Source organism: Eucyclogobius newberryi, unplaced genomic scaffold (assembly GCF_026437365.1).
Source record: "Eucyclogobius newberryi isolate DKJ021-1_F unplaced genomic scaffold, fEucNew1.0.hap1 SCAF_3, whole genome shotgun sequence".
NCBI lineage: Eukaryota > Metazoa > Chordata > Actinopteri > Gobiiformes > Gobiidae > Eucyclogobius > Eucyclogobius newberryi.
The window spans coordinates 2,944,556-2,970,732 of record NW_027315945.1 but is presented as its reverse complement, the minus strand read 5'-3'; the positions used below and the strand labels follow the sequence as shown (position 1 = coordinate 2,970,732).

At 47.1% G+C, this 26,177-nt stretch overlaps 1 protein-coding gene across 1 annotated transcript in view; it reads right to left on the bottom strand.

Annotated features, from left to right (window-relative positions):
• Window positions 1-9,952: 9,952 nt before the first annotated feature.
• paqr6 (progestin and adipoQ receptor family member VI) overlaps window positions 9,953-26,177 on the bottom strand; it is a 39,971-nt gene continuing 23,746 nt past the window's right edge. Inside the window, exons 6-8 of the mRNA XM_072460829.1 lie at window positions 13,471-13,567; window positions 12,272-12,416; window positions 9,953-12,168 (exon numbers count right to left, since the gene is read on the bottom strand). Of these exons, the coding sequence (XP_072316930.1) occupies window positions 11,924-12,168; window positions 12,272-12,416; window positions 13,471-13,567 (487 nt within the window). The 3' untranslated portion in view covers window positions 9,953-11,923. The remainder of the gene's footprint in view (window positions 12,169-12,271; window positions 12,417-13,470; window positions 13,568-26,177) is intronic.

The following is a 26,177-nucleotide window of genomic DNA, read 5'->3' as shown; positions in this document are numbered from 1 at the left end:
GAGCAGGGGTCCTCAGACAGGAGCAGGGGTCCTCAGACAGGAGCAGGGGTCCTCAGACAGGAGCAGGGGTCCTCAGACAGGAGCAGGGGTCATCATACAGGAGCAGGGGTCCTCAGACAGGAGCAGGGGTCCTCAGACAGGAGCAGGGGTCCTCAGACAGGAGCAGGGGTCATCAGACAGGAGCAGGGGTCATCAGACAGGAGTAGGGGTCATCAGACAGGAGTACGGGTCATCAGACAGGAGTAGGGGTCATCAGACAGGAGTACGGGTCATCAGACAGGAGCAGGGGTCATCAGACAGGAGCAGGGGTCCTCAGACAGGAGCAAGGGTCCTCAGAACGGAGCAGGGGTCCTCAGACAGGAGCAGGGGTCCTCAGACAGGAGCAGGGGTCATCAGACAGGAGCAGGGGTCCTCAGACAGGAGCAGGGGTCCTCAGACAGGAGTAGGGGTCATCAGACAGGAGCAGGGGTCATCAGACAGGAGCAGGGGTCATCAGACAGGAGCAGGGGTCATTAGACAGGAGCAGGGGTCCTCAGACAGGAGCAGGGGTCATCAGACAGGAGCAAGGGTCCTCAGACAGGAGCAGGGGTCATAATACAGGAGCAGGGGTCATCAGAAAGGAGCAAGGGTCCTCAGACAGGAGCAGGGGTCATAATACAGGAGCAGGGGTCCTCAGACAGGAGCAGGGGTCCTCAGACAGGAGCAGGGGTCCTCAGACAGGAGCAGGGGTCATCATACAGGAGCAGGGGTCATCAGACAGGAGCAGGGGTCCTCAGACAGGAGCAGGGGTCCTCAGACAGGAGCAGGGGTCATCAGACAGGAGCAGGGGTCCTCAGACAGGAGTACGGGTCATCAGACAGGAGTAGGGGTCATCAGACAGGAGTAGGGGTCATCAGACAGGAGCAGGGGTCATCAGACAGGAGTACGGGTCATCAGACAGGAGTAGGGGTCATCAGACAGGAGCAGGGGTCATCAGACAGGAGTACGGGTCATCAGACAGGAGTAGGGGTCATCAGACAGGAGCAGGGGTCATAATACAGGAGCAGGGGTCCTCAGACAGGAGCAGGGGTCCTCAGACAGGAGTAGGGGTCCTCAGAACGGAGCAGGGGTCCTCAGACAGGAGCAGGGGTCCTCAGACAGGAGCAGTGGTCATCAGACAGGAGTAGGGGTCCTCAGACAGGAGCAGGGGTCCTCAGACAGGAGCAGGGGTCATCAGACAGGGGCAGGGGTCCTCAGACAGGAGCAGGGGTCCTCAGACAGGAGTAGGGGTCCTCAGACAGGAGCAGGGGTCCTCAGACAGGAGCAGGGGTCATCAGACAGGGGCAGGGGTCCTCAGACAGGAGCAGGGGTCATCAGACAGGAGCAGGGGTCCTCAGACAGGAGCAGGGGTCATCAGACAGGAGTAGGGGTCATCAGACAGGAGTAGGGGTCCTCAGACAGGAGCAGGGGTCCTCAGACAGGAGCAGGGGTCATCAGACAGGAGCAGGGGTCATCAGACAGGAGTACGGGTCATCAGACAGGAGTAGGGGTCATCAGACAGGAGTAGGGGTCATCAGACAGGAGCAGGGGTCATCAGACAGGAGCAGGGGTCCTCAGACAGGAGCAGGGGTCATCAGACAGGAGCAGGGGTCCTCAGACAGGAGCAGGGGTCATTAGACAGGAGCAGGGGTCATCAGACAGGAGTAGGGGTCCTCAGACAGGAGCAGGGGTCATCAGACAGGAGCAGGGATCCTCAGACAGGAGCAGGGGTCCTCAGACAGGAGCAGGGGTCATCAGACAGGGGCAGGGGTCCTCAGACAGGAGCAGGGGTCATCAGACAGGAGCAGGGGTCCTCAGACAGGAGCAGGGGTCATCAGACAGGAGCAGGGGTCATCAGACAGGAGCAGGGGTCCTCAGACAGGAGTAGGGGTCCTCAGACAGGAGCAGGGGTCCTCAGACAGGAGCAGGGGTCATCAGACAGGGGCAGGGGTCCTCAGACAGGAGCAGGGGTCATCAGACAGGAGCAGGGGTCCTCAGACAGGAGCAGGGGTCCTCAGACAGGAGCAGGGGTCCTCAGACAGGAGCAGGGGTCCTCAGACAGGAGCAGGGGTCATCAGACAGGAGTAGGGGTCCTCAGACAGGAGCAGGGGTCCTCAGACAGGAGCAGGGGTCATCAGACAGGAGCAGGGGTCATCAGACAGGAGTAGGGGTCATCAGACAGGAGTAGGGGTCATCAGACAGGAGCAGGGGTCATCAGACAGGAGTAGGGGTCATCAGACAGGAGTAGGGGTCATCAGACAGGAGTAGGGGTCATCAGACAGGAGCAGGGGTCATCAGACAGGAGTCCGGGTCTTCTTGGAGCGTGGCTGCCCGCAGCATTTCCATAGTAACGGCACACTGAACATTCCAATGATCAATGGCAATGAAACAAACCTCTACAATTATTAAAAGAAGAGTTTGCTCAGTCTGAAGATGACTTTCCCTGAGTTCAAATCAGATCGTTCCTGTACAGGTCTTATACTGAGAGTCATGTGGTGCCTGAGGTTCCTGTACAGGTCTTATACTGAGAGTTATGTGGTGCCTGAGGTTCCTGTACAGGTCTTATACTGAGAGTCATGTGGTGCCTGAGGTTCCTGTACAGGTCTTATACTGAGAGTCATGTGGTGCCTGAGGTTCCTGTACAGGTCTTATACTGAGAGTCATGTGGTGCCGGGGGTTCCTGTACAGGTCTTATACTGAGAGTCATGTGGTGCCGGGGGTTCCTGTACAGGTCTTATACTGAGAGTCATGTGGTGCTGGGGGTTCCTGTAAAGGTCTTATACTGAGAGTCATGTGGTGCCTGAGGTTCCTGTAAAGGTCTTATACTGAGAGTCATGTGGTGCCTGAGGTTCCTGTACAGGTCTTATACTGAGAGTCATGTGGTGCCTGAGGTTCCTGTACAGGTCTTATACTGAGAGTTATGTGGTGCCTGAGGTTCCTGTACAGGTCTTATACTGAGAGTCATGTGGTGCCTGAGGTTCCTGTACAGGTCTTATACTGAGAGTCATGTGGTGCCGGGGGTTCCTGTACAGGTCTTATACTGAGAGTCATGTGGTGCCGGGGGTTCCTGTACAGGTCTTATACTGAGAGTCATGTGGTGCTGGGGGTTCCTGTACAGGTCTTATACTGAGAGTCATGTGGTGCCTGAGGTTCCTGTAAAGGTCTTATACTGAGAGTCATGTGGTGCCTGAGGTTCCTGTACAGCTCTTATACTGAGAGTCATGTGGTGCCGGAGGTTCCTGTACAGGTCTTATACTGAGAGTCATGTGGTGCCTGAGGTTCCTGTACAGCTCTTATACTGAGAGTCATGTGGTGCCGGAGGTTCCTGTACAGGTCTTATACTGAGAGTCATGTGGTGCCTGAGGTTCCTGTACAGCTCTTATACTGAGAGTCATGTGGTGCCTGAGGTTCCTGTACAGGTCTTATACTGAGAGTCATGTGGTGCCTGAGGTTCCTGTACAGGTCTTATACTGAGAGTCATGTGGTGCCTGAGGTTCCTGTACAGGTCTTATACTGAGAGTCATGTGGTGCCTGAGGTTCCTGTACAGGTCTTATACTGAGAGCCATGTGGTGCCTGAGGTTCCTGTACAGGTCTTATACTGAGAGTCATGTGGTGTCGGGGGTTCCTGTACAGGTCTTATACTGAGAGTCATGTGGTGCCTGAGGTTCCTGTACAGGTCTTATACTGAGAGTCATGTGGTGCCTGAGGTTCCTGTACAGGTCTTATACTGAGAGTCATGTGGTGCCTGAGGTTCCTGTACAGGTCTTATACTGAGAGTCATGTGGTGCCTGAGGTTCCTGTACAGGTCTTATACTGAGAGTCATGTGGTGCCTGAGGTTCCTGTACAGGTCTTATACTGAGAGTCATGTGGTGCCTGAGGTTCCTGTACAGGTCTTATACTGAGAGTCATGTGGTGCCTGAGGTTCCTGTACAGGTCTTATACTGAGAGTCATGTGGTGCCTGAGGTTCCTGTACAGGTCTTATACTGAGAGTAATGTGGTGCCTGAGGTTCCTGTACAGGTCTTATACTGAGAGTCATGTGGTGCCGGGGGTTCCTGTACAGGTCTTATACTGAGAGTCATGTGGTGCCTGAGGTTCCTGTACAGGTCTTATACTGAGAGTCATGTGGTGCCTGAGGTTCCTGTACAGGTCTTATACTGAGAGTCATGTGGTGCCGGGGGTTCCTGTACAGGTCTTATACTGAGAGTCATGTGGTGCCGGGGGTTCCTGTACAGGTCTTATACTGAGAGTCATGTGGTGCCGGAGGTTCCTGTAAAGGTCTTATACTGAGAGTCATGTGGTGCCTGAGGTTCCTGTAAAGGTCTTATACTGAGAGTCATGTGGTGCCTGAGGTTCCTGTACAGGTCTTATACTGAGAGTCATGTGGTGCCTGAGGTTCCTGTACAGGTCTTATACTGAGAGTCATGTGGTGCCGGGGGTTCCTGTACAGTTCTTATACTGAGAGTCATGTGGTGCCTGAGGTTCCTGTACAGGTCTTATACTGAGAGTCATGTGGTGCCGGGGGTTCCTGTACAGGTCTTATACTGAGAGTCATGTGGTGCCTGAGGTTCCTGTACAGGTCTTATACTGAGAGTCATGTGGTGCCTGAGGTTCCTGCACAGGTCTTATACTGAGAGTCATGTGGTGCCTAAGGTTCCTGCACAGGTCTTATACTGAGAGTTATGTGGTGCCTGAGGTTCCTGTACAGGTCTTATACTGAGAGTTATGTGGTGCCTGAGGTTCCTGTACAGGTCTTATACTGAGAGTCATGTGGTGCTGGGGGTTCCTGTACAGGTCTTATACTGAGAGTCATGTGGTGCCGGGGGTTCCTGTACAGGTCTTATACTGAGAGTCATGTGGTGCCGGGGGTTCCTGTACAGGTCTTATACTGAGAGTCATGTGGTGCCGGGGGTTCCTGTACAGGTCTTATACTGAGAGTCATGTGGTGCCGGGGGTTCCTGTACAGGTCTTACTGGCAGATGACAGACGCTTGAGTCATGAGGAGGATCCCTGGTTAAGAATCCTTGGGTAAAATCAGTTCTTACATCATGGAAGGAGCTGATCAGCAGTGGCAGCAGGAGGCAGACTGTTGGAGAGGATGTGGCAGCAACTATGTTCCACGTCCTTCAAACATGCAGTCATTAAACCTCTTCTGAAAAAGCCTAATCTAGATCCCGACCTATTGGTAAACTACAGACCTATTTCAAATCTTCCCTTCGTCTCTAAAATCCTTGAAAAAGTTGTAGTAAAACAGCTTTGTCGCCACCTGCAGGACAATAACTTATTTGAAGTTTTCCAGTCAGGGTTCAGAGCCCACCACAGCACTGAAACTGCACTAGTTAAAGTCACAAATGATTTGTTATTAGCCGCTGACGATGGACTGGTCTCAATCCTGGTTCTGTTGGACCTCAGCGCAGCGTTTGACACCATTGACCACAACATTCTACTGCAGAGGTTAGAATGTGATGTAGGTGTTGGAGGAACAGCCCTCAGCTGGTTTAAATCCTATCTATCTGATAGGTTCCAATTTGTTAATGTAAATCAGAGCTCCTCACCAAGCTCTAAAGTAATTTACGGTGTGCCACAGGGTTCGGTACTCGGTCCAATTCTGTTTACTCTTTATATGCTGCCATTAGGCAACATTATCAGAAAGCATGGCATTAACTTCCACTGCTATGCAGACGACACTCAGCTGTATTTATCAATGAAACCTGATCAGAGCGATCAAGTAGACAGACTTAGTACTTGTGTGAAGGAGATAAAAACCTGGATGACACTAAACTACCTGCTTCTTAACCCTGAACAAACCGAGGTCATTGTGCTGGTCCTAAGCATCTACGAGACGCTCTATCTGAGCAGATAGTCACAGTGGACAATGTTAGTGTTGCCTCCAGTTCTACTGTAAGAAACCTCAGAGTCTTATTTGACCAGGAGCTCTCATTTAAAGCTCATATAAATCAAACCTGTAAAAAAGACTATTTCCATTTGCGCAACAAGAGACAAAATCAGAAGAATCCTGCCTAAAAGTGATGCTGAAAAACTTATCCATGCATTTGTAACGACTAGATTAGACTGTAACTCCTGCTCACAGCAGGTCCTAAAAGCTCCATAAAAAGCTTTCAACTGGTTCAAAATGCAGCAGCAAGATTACTAACAGGAACTAAAAGAAGAGAGCACATTACGCCGGTGCTGAAGTCTCTTCACTGGCTCCTGTCTAGTTTAGAATCAAATTTAAAATTCTACTCTTGACCTACAAAGCCATAAATGACATGGCCCCATCCTACCTCAAAGATGCTATAGAACCATATCATCCAAACAGAGCTCTTCGCTCTCAGAATGCCGGCCTTCTGGTGGTGCCAAGAGTCTCTAAAAGTACTGTAGGAGGTAGAGCGTTTAGCTCCCAAGCTCCTGTGTTATGGAATCAGCTCCCGACCCATGTTAAATATGCTGACACAGTCTCTTCATTTAAGTCCAGGCTTAAAACGTTCCTCTTCGAAATCGCTTATGGTCAGAGTAGTTAGGAACAGAAAGATAAACCCACAGCTTCAGCTACGCTGCCCTAGGAGTAACTGTGCTGGGGGAAGTATGACAGCTTGAGCACTATCCTCTTCTTCTGACTTATTCTATCAAACAATATGTATTTTTTGATTCCACTTGCAAACTGTTCACCGCCTTCTTTTCTTTGTCTCACTCCTGAGGACCTGTGGACCCAGATGTCCCTCTCCTGGTGAAGTGGTCCCTGCCCCGTGTGGACGGTCCCTCATCTGCCTGAAGAGTGGCTCCAGCTCCAGTCTCCTCGTGTCTGAGAGTGGGATCTCTCCTTCACTGGAACTAACACAGGTTTCTACGCTTTTTTCCCAAAGAGGTTTTTTTTGTAGTTTTTCCGGCCGAGAAGGAGAGTCTAAGGACAGAGGACCCTGGGACACCGTCCTTCACCACCACAGACATTGTTGATTCATTTCTCCCTGTGGCCCTCAGAGGCAACTTTTGTGATTTTGGGCCTTACAAAAATAAATTGATTTGATCTGATTTGATTTGAGCAGGAGGCAGACTGTTGTCCTGTTCTTCACAAGTTTCGACTGAGATCAACAAAGTCTTACAGACAATGTATGACATCACCATCACTGGACCTCAGGACTCGGAACACAAGCAGCAGCTCTCTCTGGAGCAAAAGGGTGCCTTGCCCCTGGTGGGTGGGGAATTCAAGATGTTTTGTGTGAGTGAGTGAGTGAGTGAGGGGTGGATTGGTGCAGCGGCTGCAGTGATGTGGTCGCTGTATCCGAGTGTTGTGAGGAAGAAGCTTTGGGGAATGACCTTAAGGACACAAGCGGTCGAAATGAGGTTCCTTTGCTGAGCAGCTTGGCACTTCTTTAGAGATATGGTGAGGAGCTCAGGCACACGGGACGAGCTAGGGTTCGGGTTAGTGCTCCAGGCATGTCCCACCGGGAGGACCCAGGACCCGCTGGAGGGACTAAGTCTCTCGGCTGGCCTGGGAACACCTCGGGATCCCAGGAGCTGGAGGAGGTGTCTGGGGTGAGAGAAGTCTGGGAGTTCCCGCTTAGACTGCTGCTGATGGATTTTCGGAATAATCTAGGCTTTGACTTGATCTGGCTTCATGTAATACCCCATAGAATTAACCCTAACCCATGTGATTGAAACAAAACTTCATTTGTCTGTTTTGGAATAAAGACTAATGTTAAATTAGGTGTAAAAAATAAATACAAATGAAACAGGCCTAACCTAAAATATGAAAGGTAAGTGAAGTTCCCTCTGTGCTTACTGAAGTGATGGGACCAGCCCAAACAGACGCCGGGCCCCGTGACCCCCGGCCCCGCCCCTCCACAAACAATGCATCACCTTCTCCAAAATCAATGTGTGGGATCAGGTTTCAGCCGCACTCCTCCAGCATCAGCACCAAATGAAACACATGAAACAAATACAGGGACAATGAGCTCAGACATGTAAAGAAGTAAAGCACAAATTTAAGCAGAAATAAATTGGCTTTGTCAAAGGATCTGTGTTTATGATACTGTTGAATGTAGAATAGCAGATAACTCAGGCTGCGATGTGATCCCTTTGTCTGGAATGTTCCACAGAACGGCATCAACTAAGAAGAATGTGAATTCAAGATGATTCGAATAATACATGTAACAATCAGCCCTATGGCCTATGGCCTAGATTTAGAAGTTTTATTGAGAAATGCGTTCTCCCTCTATAAAAAATAAAAAAAATATCTGTGTTTATACATATATATTTCTTATGTTTTCTTGATTTGTGTTGTTAAGTGAGCAGGAATGAGTCACATGCGCATGACGAATGAACCATTATGTCAAAGAATCAGTCCATAAATCACAACTTTTATTTGTACAGTGACAAAAAAAGTTTTAAAAATGTTAAATGTGTCATTACAAAGCATCAAAATAAATAAACAATACTAATATTGGTTTTAGAAAAATGTTACAATACAAACAATTAGAAAGGGTCTTTACATTCAGCTCCAGCGAGCGTGCGGACCAAACACAAAGCGTGTTGAGCTCAGATCAGCCCAGACACACAACGTTTAGCACAAGAACGCACATTTTTGCACATGTCTTTTCATAGTTCACAAACTTGAAACGGTTGTGCAGAGTTTTCATAATTATAAAACAGCAAAGCAAAGCAAAGCCATCTCTATGGAGAGCAAACCCCCAGACGCTACGCAGTGCACCTTAAAGCCCAGTGTAATGGTCTCCCTACTGTACTCTACATATATTCATATATATTCATATATATATATATATATATATATATATATTATTCATTAGTCATATTGATCCTCTGTTTGGAATGTTCAAATCAACCCTTTCTAGGACAGATAAAGTGTGTGCACATATGCAGAACATGCTCTGTCCAAACCATCTGGAGAACTTAGCACCTTCAGAGTTAGAGCATCTTCAGCACCAGCGGCTCACGCGGCTCACGCGGCTCACGCGGCTCACGCGGCTCACGCGGCTCACGCGGCTCACGCGGCGCTTCATCAGAGGCAGGATTTACAATTTTAAACCGGACGTTCTTTGTGTCAGAGACATGTCCAGAACTCATTTGCTGATGTAACATCTAAAGACCTTAAAGGAGCTGTATTGGGTCTGCTAGCTGCTTGTCTTCCAGGGAGATGTCATTGCTTTGCTTTGAAGGTTCCACAGAATGGCATTACACTTCTCAAGGAGGTGAAAACCAAGAAGCCCAGTTACAGGTCAGATCTGGTTTTTCACCTGTAATTGAATAAAGACAAGATAAGTTACATGATTTACTGTGGAACCTTCCAGGAAAAACAGTACAGTCTCAGTGAAGACCAGAAGGAGGCGTGTTTTTCATCACGTTACATAGTGAACCTTAAAGACATGAATTATGTCAAATATATATATAAACTAAAAAAGCAAGAGAAGAAAACATTCTGATGTATTTATTTTTAGTTAAATATATATTTTTGAGCCTCATTTGATGTGACTTGTTGCAATGATCAAACAGTACAATGGCCCCACCTGGTGGACACATGTGGAAGTGTTTCTGTGCTGCTTAAAAACTTGTTTTTCACACGCAGAAGATACAGGAGCAGACAGGTGCAGACAGGTGCAGACAGGTGCAGACAGGAGCAGACAGGAGCAGACAGGTGCAGACAGGAGCAGACAGGAGCAGACAGGTGCAGACAGGTGCAGACAGGTACAGACAGGAGCAGACAGGTACAGACAGGAGCAGACAGGAGCAGACAGGTGCAGACAGGTGCAGACAGGTGCAGACAGGAGCAGGCAGGAGCAGAGAGGTACAGACAGGAGCAGACAGGTGAAGACAGGAGCAGACAGGTACAGAAAGGAGGAGACATGAGCAGACAGGTGCAGACAGGTGAAGACAGGAGCAGACAGGTACAGACAGGAGCAGACAGGTGCAGACAGGAGCAGGCAGGAGCAGACAGGTACAGGCAGGTGCAGACAGGAGCAGGCAGGTGCAGACAGGTGCAGACAGGAGCAGACAGGTGCAGACAGGAGCAGACAGGAGCAGACAGGTGCAGACAGGTGCAGACAGGTGCAGACAGGAGCAGGCAGGAGCAGGCAGGAGCAGAGAGGTACAGACAGGAGCAGACAGGTGCAGACAGGTGAAGACAGGAGCAGACAGGTACAGACAGGAGGAGACATGAGCAGACAGGTGCAGACAGGTGAAGACAGGAGCAGACAGGTACAGACAGGAGCAGACAGGTGCAGACAGGAGCAGGCAGGAGCAGACAGGTACAGGCAGGTGCAGACAGGAGCAGGCAGGTGCAGGCAGGAGCAGACAGGTGCAGACAGGAGCAGACAGGTGCAGGCAGGTGCAGACAGGAGCAGGCAGGTGCAGGCAGGAGCAGACAGGTGCAGACATGAGCAGACAGGAGCAGACAGGTGCAGACAGGAGCAGGCAGGGGCAGACAGGTGCAGACAGGAGCAGGCAGGTGCAGGCAGGGGCAGACAGGTGCAGGCAGGAGCAGACAGGTGCAGACAGGGGCACAAACAGTATAAACTTCAGCACCACATGGGCTTCATATTTTTGCTCACTGAGGTTAAGCTGTTGTATAACAAATATTACTGCAGGTAAAATACTGTTAGTTTGAAGTATTTTGAACCTGCAACTGGTTCTACTCCTTCTGAGCCGAGAAACAGTCAAACAAGACTTTATATAACCACCATATTATTAGGCTCGAGCACCACAAGCTGGCGAGAGCCCTATTAGTTCCGTAAGGCCGTGCACGGCTGCAAAGCGCTCGCCCACTTCCAAACACTCACTAACGCACTCCTTCACTCATGCACGCCCCGTGCAGACTAATTAGTAGTAGTAGTTGTAAACGGGCGAAGCCCGTGCAAAAGTGCGCACTAAACGAGCACTTTACATTGGGATGACGACCGCTGAATACGTTCCCCATCTCTTACATGTTCGGTTCATATAAACATGTAATGCAAATATTGAACATTATTACTGTATAGAGGGCCAAAAACGAAAGTACCCGTCAGTGACCAGGGACCCACACCATGAGGTAGGAAAACGCGAGCGCTTTCCGAAAATGTAGTTTATGATATTTGAAAAATGGGAAACATTGTTTTCGCATCAGAATTTTCTTCTTCTTTCTTTCTTCTCGGGACCCGGCACACTTCTAAAAATCGTGCCTCTCTACATTCTGGCAATCTCCTTTTTCTAAAAATGTGCGCGTCAGCGCCCCCAAATGTACCAAAAATGCATTGAGAGATGGGAAATGACCCAAAAAAAATCTGATCGTAGAATCATGAAATTTGGCGCAGAGGTAGATGGTGACAAGAGAAGTAAAAAATATTGTTACGGCAACGCCGTCCGCCCAACCAAATGTCGGCCATATTGGATCAAAAATGGCTAAGCATGACTCGGGAGTTTTTCCAAATGTCGTACTTTTACGAACTCCTCCCAGGGCGGTGGCCCTAAAAAGCTGAAATTTGGTGAAAATGCTACTGAGGAGTGGGACATCAAAAGTTATCCAAATTACTTAAATTTAAAATTTCTGCTGTTTGCGCAGATAAAATCCGAATTGCTTCAAATTAGAACCAGTTGTTAAACTCTTTGCCCTAAACCTACTTGAAGTTAAATAAATTGATTTGGCGCGACAGCGCCCCCTACAGATCTTATATGGAGGTAAAATGTTTAGTTTTGGAAATTTTACGAAATTTGGCACAAAATTCAATTTTGGCATCTCAATGAGCCCAGCACAGAAGTGAAGGAAAGAGGACGGACGTCAACAATGGACCACTGTCCTGCCCTCAACTTTGCTCTGGTCAGAGGCAGGGGTCATCAGACAGGAGCAGGGGTCATCAGACAGGAGCAGGGGTCCTCAGACAGGAGCAGGGGTCATCAGACAGGAGCCTTGCCTCTCCTTCACTCTGTCTTCTTGGAGCGTGGCTGCCCGTAGCATTTCCATAGTAACGGCACACTGAACATTCCAATGATCAACAGGTTCAGGACCAGGCCCATGAGCAGCGCGCCAATGGTCCAGAGGAAGGAGGGCGCCACCCCATGGTCTGTGAGCCAAGTGCGCCTGGAAAGCATGTCCTCCACCACGCCCTCCATCTGGAAGTGTGTGCCCACCACAGCACTGACGTGGAAGAGCTGGTGACTGTGGCCTGGACAAAGGGACGATACATGTTTTTGACAAGAGAACATCATGTTCACGAGAACGTGTTCAGCTGAACTTGAGGAGAGGGTTAACCCTTGTGGTGCACATACCAAAGTAGTCAAAGCGTCCTGGGGCCAGTCGCTCGGGCAGGTGGGACGTGAAGAGGAAGCAGGTCAGCAGAGCGAACATCAGGTGGTAACAGTGACAGGACAGAGCCTGAGAGTGAGCACAGCTTCCCCCACAGCACAGGAGCATCTGAGGGCCACAGAGCACAGCACACATCAGGTCTCCTCTGAGCCGCTGACCCTCTCCTCTGCTCCTCTGAGCCTCTCCCTCTGTGATAAAATGTAAATATATGATTATATTTCTGTGATGTATTTTATCTGCATAATAGTGATATATTATCTGCATCATTAGTCTAAGAGAAAAACAGCATGTGTGACAAACTGCATTTGTTTGTGAAGGTGTCGTAAAGATGGAGCAGAGGAATGTTTACTCTCCAGGGAGGGGGTAACACCCCAGGGGAGTTTGGGTAATGTTTATCTAAGGCTTTATCTCTAAGGAAAATACCAACTGTTGTAAAAGACAAGTGCCTTGATGTGAAGCTGACCAATGAGAAATGTGACCTGCCTATTCCATAATATCTAATAAAACCAACCTGCAGGAGAAAAAACGTTGTGAGACCAGGAGGGTCGCCGGGCTGCTTACAACAGCCGGGTGACCCACACAAAAGTCTGACGTTTCTGTGTCGTTTCATATTCTAAGTTGAATTGTGTTCTCTGTGTGTTAAGGAATAGCATCGGTGTTTGTCTAATTCCATGACACCCTCTCCTCTGCTCCTCTGACCGTCTCCTCTGCTCCTCTGACCCTCTGACCCTCTCCTCTGCTCCTCTGACCCTCTCCTCTGCTCCTCTGAACCTCTCCTCTGACCCTCTCCTCTGCTCCTCTGAACCTCTCCTCTGACCCTCTCCTCTGCTCCTCTGACCCTCTCCTCTGACCCTCTCCTCTGACCCGCTGACCCTCTCCTCTGCTCCTCTGACCCTCTCCTCTGCTCCTCTGACCATCTCCTCTGCTCCTCTGAGCCTCTGCTCCTCTCCTCAATTTTCTTTTTAAGGATTGTTTGGCCGTAGGCTTTATTAGACAGGAGAGCTGAGCATGACATGGGGGTTAGAGAGAAGGGAGGACATACTGCAAACCGTCAGAGCCGGGATTCAAACTCGTGACACCGCGGCCAGCTGCACATGGAGCCTTGCATGTGTGCTGGCGACTTAACCACTCTACCACCGGGCTGCACTCTTGTGAGACTTACCCTGTAGACAAGAGGCACTGTGTCGAAAATGAAGGGGACGACAAAGGCGGCTGTCCTCAGGACTTTACTCCTCTGAGGAGCCTGAGGCTCCACAAACCTGAAACAAACACTATATTTATCAACTGGAGAAAGTGAGAGCGCCCCCTGTGGGGGAGGTGACGGTGCACCCTATGTTGAATTAATACTTGCTCATGTTTACTTCAAACATAAAATAATAATACTATAAAAGCACAATATAAAACTTCAATAAAATGATGGCATCAAAAGTCCTACATTAAAGTCCTGTTTAGTCCAAAGTTGATCAAATCTGTTAATTTGCAAATTAAGTTTGAATGTATTTTTTTTCCATTTGCCTGATGTCTCTTCCTGTCTCAGTCCAGTCCTTGATCGTTGGTGACGTTTGTGTCGTCCATTTCTTTGTGATGGCCCGTTTCCTGCTGCCAAAAGTACATTCCAAAAGTACATTCAAATGTACATTCAAAAGTACATTCCAAAAGTACATTCAAAAGTACATTCCAAAAGTACATTCAAAAGTACATTCCAAAAGTATCCATTTATTGTGTCCATGGCAGGAGTTTTGAGGCCCGAGTTCAGAGTTGTAAAGTTCAGAGTGACGTGTCCGCAGAGCTTTGTGAACTTCAGTCACATATTTGTGAGCAACAGGACAGTCCCAGACCACAGTTCAGAAAGTGGTTTGCCTCCTGGTGGCGCTGTTTCCCTGTGAATATGAGCATTTCATGGAGTTATGAAAAAACGTGATACATTTTTACAGCAAAATTCCCTCATGTGATTTTGTCCCGAACACTTTGTTACCTTCTCTTTCCTATTTGTTTTTCATATATTTAGTAGAGCAGCTGTCCAGATTAGACATCCATTGATATAATTTAGATATTATTCCCTAGAAACTCCAGCTATATAATCCTCAATAAAAAAATTGGACATAGAGTTAGAGTTTAATTTTAATTACTTAGTTATAATAACAGCTTATTTGTAAAAACCTATAAAAGTCTTGCTTGTCCAAGTCAAAGGATTCTTTCAAAATATCAAATCTTTTCATGTGATTCTCTTTTAGGTCTTTTGTCCTCCAGACCTTGAGTCTCAGCTCAGTTCAATTTGGTACAAAACCTTTGGTCATAAATTTTACCAGTTTAAAATTGTAACATCTGTGTTTAGTTTGTTCTGATCAGCTCCTTCCATGTTGTAAGAACAGATTTGAGCCAGGGATTCTTCACTTCCTCCTCATGACTCAAGCGTCTGTCATCTGCAGTAAGAACTGTACAGGAACCCCCGGCACCACATGACTCTCAGTATAAGACCTGTACAGGAACCTCAGGCACCACATGACTCTCAGTATAAGACCTGTACAGGAACCTCAGGCACCACATGACTCTCAGTATAAGACCTGTACAGGAACCCCCGGCACCACATGACTCTCAGTATAAGACCTGTACAGGAACCCCCGGCACCACATGACTCTCAGTATAAGACCTGTACAGGAACCCCCGGCACCACATGACTCTCAGTATAAGACCTGTACAGGAACCTCAGGCACCAAATGACTCTCAGTATAAGACCTGTACAGGAACCTCAGGCACCACATGACTCTCAGTATAAGACCTGTACAGGAACCCCCGGCACCACATGACTCTCAGTATAAGACCTGTACAGGAACCTCAGGCACCACATGACTCTCAGTATAAGACCTGTACAGGAACCCCCGGCACCACATGACTCTCAGTATAAGACCTGTACAGGAACCCCCGGCACCACACGACTCTCAGTATAAGACCTGTACAGGAACCCCCGGCACCACATGACTCTCAGTATAACCCCTGTACAGGAACCTCAGGCACCACATGACTCTCAGTATAAGACCTGTACAGGAACCTCAGGCACCACATGACTCTCAGTATAAGACCTGTACAGGAACCTCAGGCACCACATGACTCTCAGTATAAGACCTGTACAGGAACCTCAGGCACCACATGACTCTCAGTATAAGACCTGTACAGGAACCCCCGGCACCACATGACTCTCAGTATAAGACCTGTACAGGAACCTCAGGCACCACATGACTCTCAGTATAAGACCTGTACAGGAACCTCAGGCACCACATGACTCTCAGTATAAGACCTGTACAGGAACCCCCGGCACCACATGACTCTCAGTATAAGACCTGAAATAAATCAATATTTCATATTCAGTAAGTACAATGCGAACAAAAGGGGGGACCAAGCACAACCCTGCCTAACTGCTCTTTCTAAAGTCAGTGAGTCTGTCAAGTGACCGTTAATTTGGATTCTTGATGTTGTAACAGCCTAAATATACATCTATTTTAAATTTGCTCAGTACTTGAAGTATTAAGGCCAGCTGGTTGGGGATGGAAATTGGGAGAGTCTGGAATAGATTGAGAAGTCTGAGAAAAAAAATACATTTTTATAGTTAAAAAAATATATATATATATTTATTTGCCCCATTTTTTATAAAAGAACAAACACAGAACATGGCCAAAGAGAGAAAAACAAAATCACAAAACAAGCCATACATACAATAACCATACATCACGGCACATACAAACCAAAATGAGAGTCTGACCAATCAAAATTACTCTCTTTCCCATTAATCTCCAGTTGGTAGAATGGCTGCCCAAATCATGAAAACAATGCTATAATTTCCCTTGATCAACAAGCTCTAACAAATATTTCAATCAAAGGGTAACATTGAGGGTCGTTTAGTTTAATTTCATGATTGTAACAACTCCTTATCTGCAAATACCAAGAAAAATCCCAGATTTCTCTCTGTTCCAGACTCTTCCATTTTCCATCCCCAACCGGCTGTTAGATGAGTGGAATTAAACAATCTCATTATTCATATGGCAAGGACAAAGAACCTGTATCCAATTCAAAACCTTACAATTATCAAAAGAAAAAGGAGGTTGGCCTTGTCTGAAATATCACTTTATTTCAGCTCAACTCAGAGCAATGTTGGTGCAATTCAAAATATGAAGCTCAAAGGAAAAATGTTGAGAGTCATGTGGAGCCGGGGGTTCCTGTGCAGGCCTCACTGGCAGATGACAGACACTTGAGTCTGATGGAGGATTTAAGGTCTGGACAACAAAATGTATAAAGATCTTTCACCAGATTTTAAAGGAGAATCATCTGAAAAGCTTTGATGAGTTGAAAGAATCCTTTGACTTGGACAAACAGGATTTGTTTTACGTATTTACAAATAAGGATTAAAGCGTATCAATCTGAACTTTCAAGAGGAATAATATCCAAATTATACAAATGTTTTGCAGTCACTCTTGTCATATTAAGGGTCAATGGGAAAGAGAGGGTGACTTTGTTCTGGAAGATGAAGAGTGGGAAAGTATATGTACATCTCACTGGAGAACCACAGGATCACAAGTGGGACTGTTGGAGAGGATGTGGCAGCAGGAGGCAAACAGCTGTCATGTGTTTTGTCCTGTTGTTCTCAAGATTAGACTGAGATCAACAAAGTCTTACAGACAATTTATGACATTTCCTTTCCGCTTGATTTCAGAACTATGTGTTTGGGCCTCAGAACTCCTGCCATGGACACAACCATCAGCTCTCTCTGGGAACTCCTCATGGCAGCAGCAAGAAGGCCCTCACACAAATGTATGAAACAAAATGTACCAACAATCAGAAATGATCTGTTACAGGTGAAGGTAAATCATATGTTACAGGTGGATCATGTGTTACAGGTGCATCATGTGTTACAGGTGAAGGTAAATCATGTGTTACAGGTGCATCATGTGTTACAGGTGCATCATGTGTTACAGGTGCATCGTGTGTTACAGGTGCATCATGTGTTACAGGTGCATCGTGTGTTACAGGTGCATCATGTGTTACAGGTGCATCGTGTGTTACAGGTGAGGGTGCATCATGTGTTACAGGTGCATCATGTGTTACAGGTGCATCATGTGTTACAGGTGCATCATGTGTTACAGGTGCATCATGTGTCACAGGTGCATCATGTGTTACAGGTGAGGGTGCATCATGTGTTACAGGTGCATCATGTGTTACAGGTGAAGGTAAATCATGTGTTACAGGTGCATCATGTGTCACAGGTGCATCATGTGTTACAGGTGCATCGTGTGTTACAGGTGCATCATGTGTTACAGGTGCATCGTGTGTTACAGGTGCATCATGTGTTACAGGTGCATCATGTGTCACAGGTGCATCATGTGTTACAGGTGAGGGTGCATCATGTGTTACAGGTGCATCATGTGTTACAGGTGCATCATGTGTTACAGGTGCATCATGTGTTACAGGTGAGGGTGCATCATGTGTTACAGGTGCATCATGTGTTACAGGTGCATCATGTGTTACAGGTGCATCATGTGTCACAGGTGCATCATGTGTTACAGGTGCATCATGTGTTACAGGTGCATCATGTGTTACAGGTGAGGGTGCATCATGTGTTAAAGGTGAGGGTGCATCATGTGCTACAGGTGCATCATGTGTTACAGGTGCATCATGTGTTACAGGTGCATCATGTGTTACAGGTGAGGGTGCATCATGTGTTACAGGTGCATCATGTGTTACAGGTGCATCATGTGTTACAGGTGCATCATGTGTCACAGGTGCATCATGTGTTACAGGTGCATCATGTGTTACAGGTGCATCATGTGTTACAGGTGAGGGTGCATCATGTGTTACAGGTGAGGGTGCATCATGTGTTACAGGTGAGGGTGCATCTTGTGTTACAGGTGCATCATGTGTTACAGGTGCATCATGTGTTACAGGTGAGGTTGCATCATGTGTTACAGGTGCATCATGTGTTACAGGTGCATCATGTGTTACAGGTGCATCATGTGTTACAGGTGAGGTTGCATCATGTGTTACAGGTGAGGTTGCATCATGTGTTACAGGTGAGGGTGCATCATGTGTTACAGGTGCATCATGTGTTACAGGTGCATCATGTGTTACAGGTGCATCATGTGTCACAGGTCCATCATGTGTTACAGGTGCATCATGTGTTACAGGTGAGGGTGCATCATGTGTTACAGGTGCATCATGTGTTACAGGTGCATCATGTGTTACAGGTGCATCATGTGTTACAGGTGAGGGTGCATCATGTGTTACAGGTGAGGGTGCATCATGTGTTACAGGTGAAGGTGCATCTTGTGTTACAGGTGAAGGTGCATCATGTGCTACAGGTGCATCATGTGTTACAGGTGCATCATGTGTTACAGGTGCATCATGTGTTACAGGTGCATCGTGTGTTACAGGTGCATCGTGTGTCACAGGTGCATCATGTGTTACAGGTGCATCATGTGTTACAGGTGAGGTTGCATCATGTGTTACAGGTGAGGTTGCATCATGTGTTACAGGTGAGGTTGCATCATGTGTTACAGGTAGACATGTGTTACAGGTGCATCATGTGTTACAGGTGCATCATGTGTTACAGGTTCATCATGTGTTACAGGTGCACCATGTGTTACAGGTGCATCATGTGTTACAGGTGCATCATGTGTTACAGGTTCATCATGTGTTACAGGTGCATCATGTGTTACAGGTGCATCATGTGTCACAGGTGCATCATGTGTTACAGGTGCATCATGTGTTACAGGTGCACCATGTGTTACAGGTGAGGGTGCATCATGTGTTACAGGTGAGGGTGCATCATGTGTTACAGGTGAAGGTGCATCATGTGTTACAGGTGCATCATGTGTTACAGGTGAAGGTGCATCATGTGTTACAGGTGCATCATGTGTTACAGGTGAAGGTGCATCATGTGTTACAGGTGCATCATGTGTTACAGGTGAAGGTGCATCATGTGTTACAGGTGCATCACGTGTTACAGGTGCATCATGTGTCACCGGTCCATCTTGTGTTACAGGTGAGGGTGCATGATGTGTTACAGGTGAGGGTGCATCATGTGTTACAGGTGCATCATGTGTTACAGGTGCATCATGTGTTACAGGTGAGGGTGCATGATGTGTTACAGGTGAGGGTGCATCATGTGTTACAGGTGCATCATGTGCTACAGGTGCATCATGTGTTACAGGTGCATAATGTGTTACAGGTGCATCATGTGTTACAGGTGAGGGTGCATCATGTGTTACAGGTGAGGATGCATCATGTGTTACAGGTAGACATGTGTTACAGGTGCATCATGTGTTACAGGTGCATCATGTGTCACAGGTGCATCATGTGCTACAGGTGCATCATGTGTTACAGGTGCATAATGTGTTACAGGTGCATCATGTGTTACAGGTGAGGGTGCATCATGTGTTACAGGTGAAGGTGCATCTTGTGTTACAGGTGAAGGTGCATCATGTGCTACAGGTGCATCATGTGTTACAGGTGCATCATGTGTTACAGGTGCATCATGTGTTACAGGTGCATCATGTGTTACAGGTGAGGTTGCATCATGTGTTACAGGTGAGGATGCATCATGTGTTACAGGTAGACATGTGTTACAGGTGCATCATGTGTTACAGGTGCATCATGTGTTACAGGTTCATCATGTGTTACAGGTGCATCATGTGTCACAGGTGCATCATGTGTTACAGGTGCATCATGTGTTACAGGTGCATCATGTGTTACAGGTGCATCATGTGTTACAGGTGCATCATGTGTCACAGGTGCATCATGTGTTACAGGTGCATCATGTGTTACAGGTTCATCATGTGTTACAGGTGCATCATGTGTTACAGGTTCATCATGTGTTACAGGTGCATCATGTGTTACAGGTGCATCATGTGTCACAGGTGCATCATGTGTTACAGGTCCTTCATGTGTTACAGGTTCATCATGTGTTACAGGTGCATCATGTGTTACAGGTGCATCATGTGTTACAGGTGCATCATGTGTTACAGGTGCATCATGTGTCACAGGTGAGGGTGCATCATGTGTTACAGGTGCATCATGTGTTACAGGTGCACCATGTGTTACAGGTGAGGGTGCATCATGTGTTACAGGTGAAGGTGCATCATGTGTTACAGGTGAAGGTGCATCATGTGTTACAGGTGCATCATGTGTTACAGGTGCATCTTGTGTTACAGGTGCATCATGTGTTACAGGTGCATCATGTGTTACAGGTCAGGTTGCATCATGTGTTACAGGTGCATCATGTGTTACAAGTAAGGTTGCATCATGTGTTACAGGTGCATCATGTGTCACAGGTGCATCATGTGTTACAGGTGCATCATGTGTTACAGGTTTATCATGTGTTACAGGTCAGGTTGCATCATGTGTTACAGGTGCATCATGTGTTACAGGTAAGGTTGCATCATGTGTTACAGGTGCATCATGTGTTACAGGTTCATCATGTGTTACAGGTGCATCATGTGTTACAGGTGCATCATGTGTCACAGGTGCATCATGTGTTACAGGTGCATCATGTGTTACAGGTGAAGGTGCATCATGTGTTACAGGTGAAGGTGCATCATGTGTTACAGGTGCATCATGTGTTACAGGTGCATCATGTGTTACAGGTGCATCATGTGTCACAGGTTCATCATGTGTTACAGGTGCATCATGTGTTACAGGTGCATCATGTGTTACAGGTGCATCATGTGTTACAGGTGCATCATGTGTCACAGGTGCATCATGTGTTACAGGTGCATCATGTGTTACAGGTGCATCATGTGTCACAGGTGCATCATGTGTTACAGGTGCATCATGTGTTACAGGTGCATCATGTGTTACAGGTGAAGGTGCATCATGTGTTACAGGTGAAGGGGCATCATATGTTACAGGTGCATCATGTGTTACAGGTGCATCATGTGTTACAGGTGCATCATGTGTTACAGGTGCATCATGTTTTACAGGTGCATCATGTGTTACAGCTGAAGGTGCATCATGTGTTACAGCTGAAGGTGCATCATGTGTTACAGGTGCATCATGTGTTACAGGTGCATCATGTGTTACAGCTGAAGGTGCATCATGTGTTACAGGTGCATCATGTGTTACAGGTGCATCATGTGTTACAGGTGCATCATGTTTTACAGGTGAGGGTGCATCATGTGTTACAGGTGCATCATGTGTTACAGGTGAAGGGGCATCATGTGTTACAGGTGCATCATGTGTTACAGGTGCATCATGTGTTACAGGTGCATCATGTGTCACAGGTGCATCATGTGTTACAGGTGCATCATGTGTTACAGGTGAGGGTGCATCATGTGTTACAGGTGCATCATGTGTTACAGGTGCATCATGTGTTACAGGTGCATCATGTGTTACAGGTGCATCATGTGTCACAGGTGCATCATGTGTTACAGGTGCATCATGTGTTACAGGTGAGGGTGCATCATGTGTTACAGGTGCATCATGTGTCACAGGTGCATCATGTGTTACAGGTGCATCATGTGTTACAGGTGCATCATGTGTTACAGGTGAAGGTGCATCATGTGTTACAGGTGAAGGTGCATCATGTGTTACAGGTGCATCATGTGTTACAGGTGCATCATGTGTTACAGGTGCATCATGTGTCACAGGTTCATCATGTGTTACAGGTGCATCATGTGTTACAGGTGCATCATGTGTTACAGGTGCATCATGTGTTACAGGTGCATCATGTGTCACAGGTGCATCATGTGTTACAGGTGCATCATGTGTTACAGGTGCATCATGTGTCACAGGTGCATCATGTGTTACAGGTGCATCATGTGTTACAGGTGAAGGTGCATCATGTGTTACAGGTGAAGGGGCATCATGTGTTACAGGTGCATCATGTGTTACAGGTGCATCATGTGTTACAGGTGCATCATGTGTTACAGGTGCATCATGTTTTACAGGTGCATCATGTGTTACAGCTGAAGGTGCATCATGTGTTACAGCTGAAGGTGCATCATGTGTTACAGGTGCATCATGTGTTACAGGTGCATCATCTGTTACAGCTGAAGGTGCATCATGTGTTACAGGTGCATCATGTGTTACAGGTGCATCATGTGTTACAGGTGCATCATGTTTTACAGGTGAGGGTGCATCATGTGTTACAGGTGCATCATGTGTTACAGGTGAAGGGGCATCATGTGTTACAGGTGCATCATGTGTTACAGGTGCATCATGTGTTACAGGTGCATCATGTGTTACAGGTGAGGGTGCATCATGTGTTAAAGGTGAGGGTGCATCATGTGCTACAGGTGCATCATGTGTTACAGGTGCATCATGTGTTACAGGTGCATCATGTGTTACAGGTGAGGGTGCATCATGTGTTACAGGTGCATCATGTGTTACAGGTGCATCATGTGTTACAGGTGCATCATGTGTCACAGGTGCATCATGTGTTACAGGTGCATCATGTGTTACAGGTGCATCATGTGTTACAGGTGAGGGTGCATCATGTGTTAAAGGTGAGGGTGCATCATGTGCTACAGGTGCATCATGTGTTACAGGTGCATCATGTGTTACAGGTGCATCATGTGTTACAGGTGAGGGTGCATCATGTGTTACAGGTGCATCATGTGTTACAGGTGCATCATGTGTTACAGGTGCATCATGTGTCACAGGTGCATCATGTGTTACAGGTGCATCATGTGTTACAGGTGCATCATGTGTTACAGGTGAGGGTGCATCATGTGTTACAGGTGAGGGTGCATCATGTGTTACAGGTGAGGGTGCATCTTGTGTTACAGGTGCATCATGTGTTACAGGTGCATCATGTGTTACAGGTGAGGTTGCATCATGTGTTACAGGTGCATCATGTGTTACAGGTGCATCATGTGTTACAGGTGCATCATGTGTTACAGGTGAGGTTGCATCATGTGTTACAGGTGAGGTTGCATCATGTGTTACAGGTGAGGGTGCATCATGTGTTACAGGTGCATCATGTGTTACAGGTGCATCATGTGTTACAGGTGCATCATGTGTCACAGGTCCATCATGTGTTACAGGTGCATCATGTGTTACAGGTGAGGGTGCATCATGTGTTACAGGTGCATCATGTGTTACAGGTGCATCATGTGTTACAGGTGCATCATGTGTTACAGGTTTATCATGTGTTACAGGTCAGGTTGCATCATGTGTTACAGGTGCATCATGTGTTACAGGTAAGGTTGCATCATGTGTTACAGGTGCATCATGTGTTACAGGTTCATCATGTGTTACAGGTGCATCATGTGTTACAGGTGCATCATGTGTCACAGGTGCATCATGTGTTACAGGTGCATCATGTGTTACAGGTGAAGGTGCATCATGTGTTACAGGTGAAGGTGCATCATGTGTTACAGGTGCATCATGTGTTACAGGTGCATCATGTGTTACAGGTGCATCATGTGTCACAGGTTCATCATGTGTTACAGGTGCATCATGTGTTACAGGTGCATCATGTGTTACAGGTGCATCATGTGTTACAGGTGCATCATGTGTCACAGGTGCATCATGTGTTACAGGTGCATCATGTGTTACAGGTGCATCATGTGTCACAGGTGCATCATGTGTTACAGGTGCATCATGTGTTACAGGTGCATCATGTGTTACAGGTGAAGGTGCATCATGTGTTACAGGTGAAGGGGCATCATATGTTACAGGTGCATCATGTGTTACAGGTGCATCATGTGTTACAGGTGCATCATGTGTTACAGGTGCATCATGTTTTACAGGTGCATCATGTGTTACAGCTGAAGGTGCATCATGTGTTACAGCTGAAGGTGCATCATGTGTTACAGGTGCATCATGTGTTACAGGTGCATCATGTGTTACAGCTGAAGGTGCATCATGTGTTACAGGTGCATCATGTGTTACAGGTGCATCATGTGTTACAGGTGCATCATGTTTTACAGGTGAGGGTGCATCATGTGTTACAGGTGCATCATGTGTTACAGGTGAAGGGGCATCATGTGTTACAGGTGCATCATGTGTTACAGGTGCATCATGTGTTACAGGTGCATCATGTGTCACAGGTGCATCATGTGTTACAGGTGCATCATGTGTTACAGGTGAGGGTGCATCATGTGTTACAGGTGCATCATGTGTTACAGGTGCATCATGTGTTACAGGTGCATCATGTGTTACAGGTGCATCATGTGTCACAGGTGCATCATGTGTTACAGGTGCATCATGTGTTACAGGTGAGGGTGCATCATGTGTTACAGGTGCATCATGTGTCACAGGTGCATCATGTGTTACAGGTGCATCATGTGTTACAGGTGCATCATGTGTTACAGGTGAAGGTGCATCATGTGTTACAGGTGAAGGTGCATCATGTGTTACAGGTGCATCATGTGTTACAGGTGCATCATGTGTTACAGGTGCATCATGTGTCACAGGTTCATCATGTGTTACAGGTGCATCATGTGTTACAGGTGCATCATGTGTTACAGGTGCATCATGTGTTACAGGTGCATCATGTGTCACAGGTGCATCATGTGTTACAGGTGCATCATGTGTTACAGGTGCATCATGTGTCACAGGTGCATCATGTGTTACAGGTGCATCATGTGTTACAGGTGAAGGTGCATCATGTGTTACAGGTGAAGGGGCATCATGTGTTACAGGTGCATCATGTGTTACAGGTGCATCATGTGTTACAGGTGCATCATGTGTTACAGGTGCATCATGTTTTACAGGTGCATCATGTGTTACAGCTGAAGGTGCATCATGTGTTACAGCTGAAGGTGCATCATGTGTTACAGGTGCATCATGTGTTACAGGTGCATCATCTGTTACAGCTGAAGGTGCATCATGTGTTACAGGTGCATCATGTGTTACAGGTGCATCATGTGTTACAGGTGCATCATGTTTTACAGGTGAGGGTGCATCATGTGTTACAGGTGCATCATGTGTTACAGGTGAAGGGGCATCATGTGTTACAGGTGCATCATGTGTTACAGGTGCATCATGTGTTACAGGTGAGGGTGCATCATGTGTTACAGGTGAGGGTGCATGATGTGTTACAGGTGCATCATGTGTCACAGGTGCATCATGTGTTACAGGTGCATCATGTGTTACAGGTGCATCATGTGTTACAGGTGAGGGTGCATCATGTGTTAAAGGTGAGGGTGCATCATGTGCTACAGGTGCATCATGTGTTACAGGTGCATCATGTGTTACAGGTGCATCATGTGTTACAGGTGAGGGTGCATCATGTGTTACAGGTGCATCATGTGTTACAGGTGCATCATGTGTTACAGGTGCATCATGTGTCACAGGTGCATCATGTGTTACAGGTGCATCATGTGTTACAGGTGCATCATGTGTTACAGGTGAGGGTGCATCATGTGTTACAGGTGAGGGTGCATCATGTGTTACAGGTGAGGGTGCATCTTGTGTTACAGGTGCATCATGTGTTACAGGTGCATCATGTGTTACAGGTGAGGTTGCATCATGTGTTACAGGTGCATCATGTGTTACAGGTGCATCATGTGTTACAGGTGCATCATGTGTTACAGGTGAGGTTGCATCATGTGTTACAGGTGAGGTTGCATCATGTGTTACAGGTGAGGGTGCATCATGTGTTACAGGTGCATCATGTGTTACAGGTGCATCATGTGTTACAGGTGCATCATGTGTCACAGGTCCATCATGTGTTACAGGTGCATCATGTGTTACAGGTGAGGGTGCATCATGTGTTACAGGTGCATCATGTGTTACAGGTGCATCATGTGTTACAGGTGCATCATGTGTTACAGGTGAGGGTGCATCATGTGTTACAGGTGAGGGTGCATCATGTGTTACAGGTGAAGGTGCATCTTGTGTTACAGGTGAAGGTGCATCATGTGCTACAGGTGCATC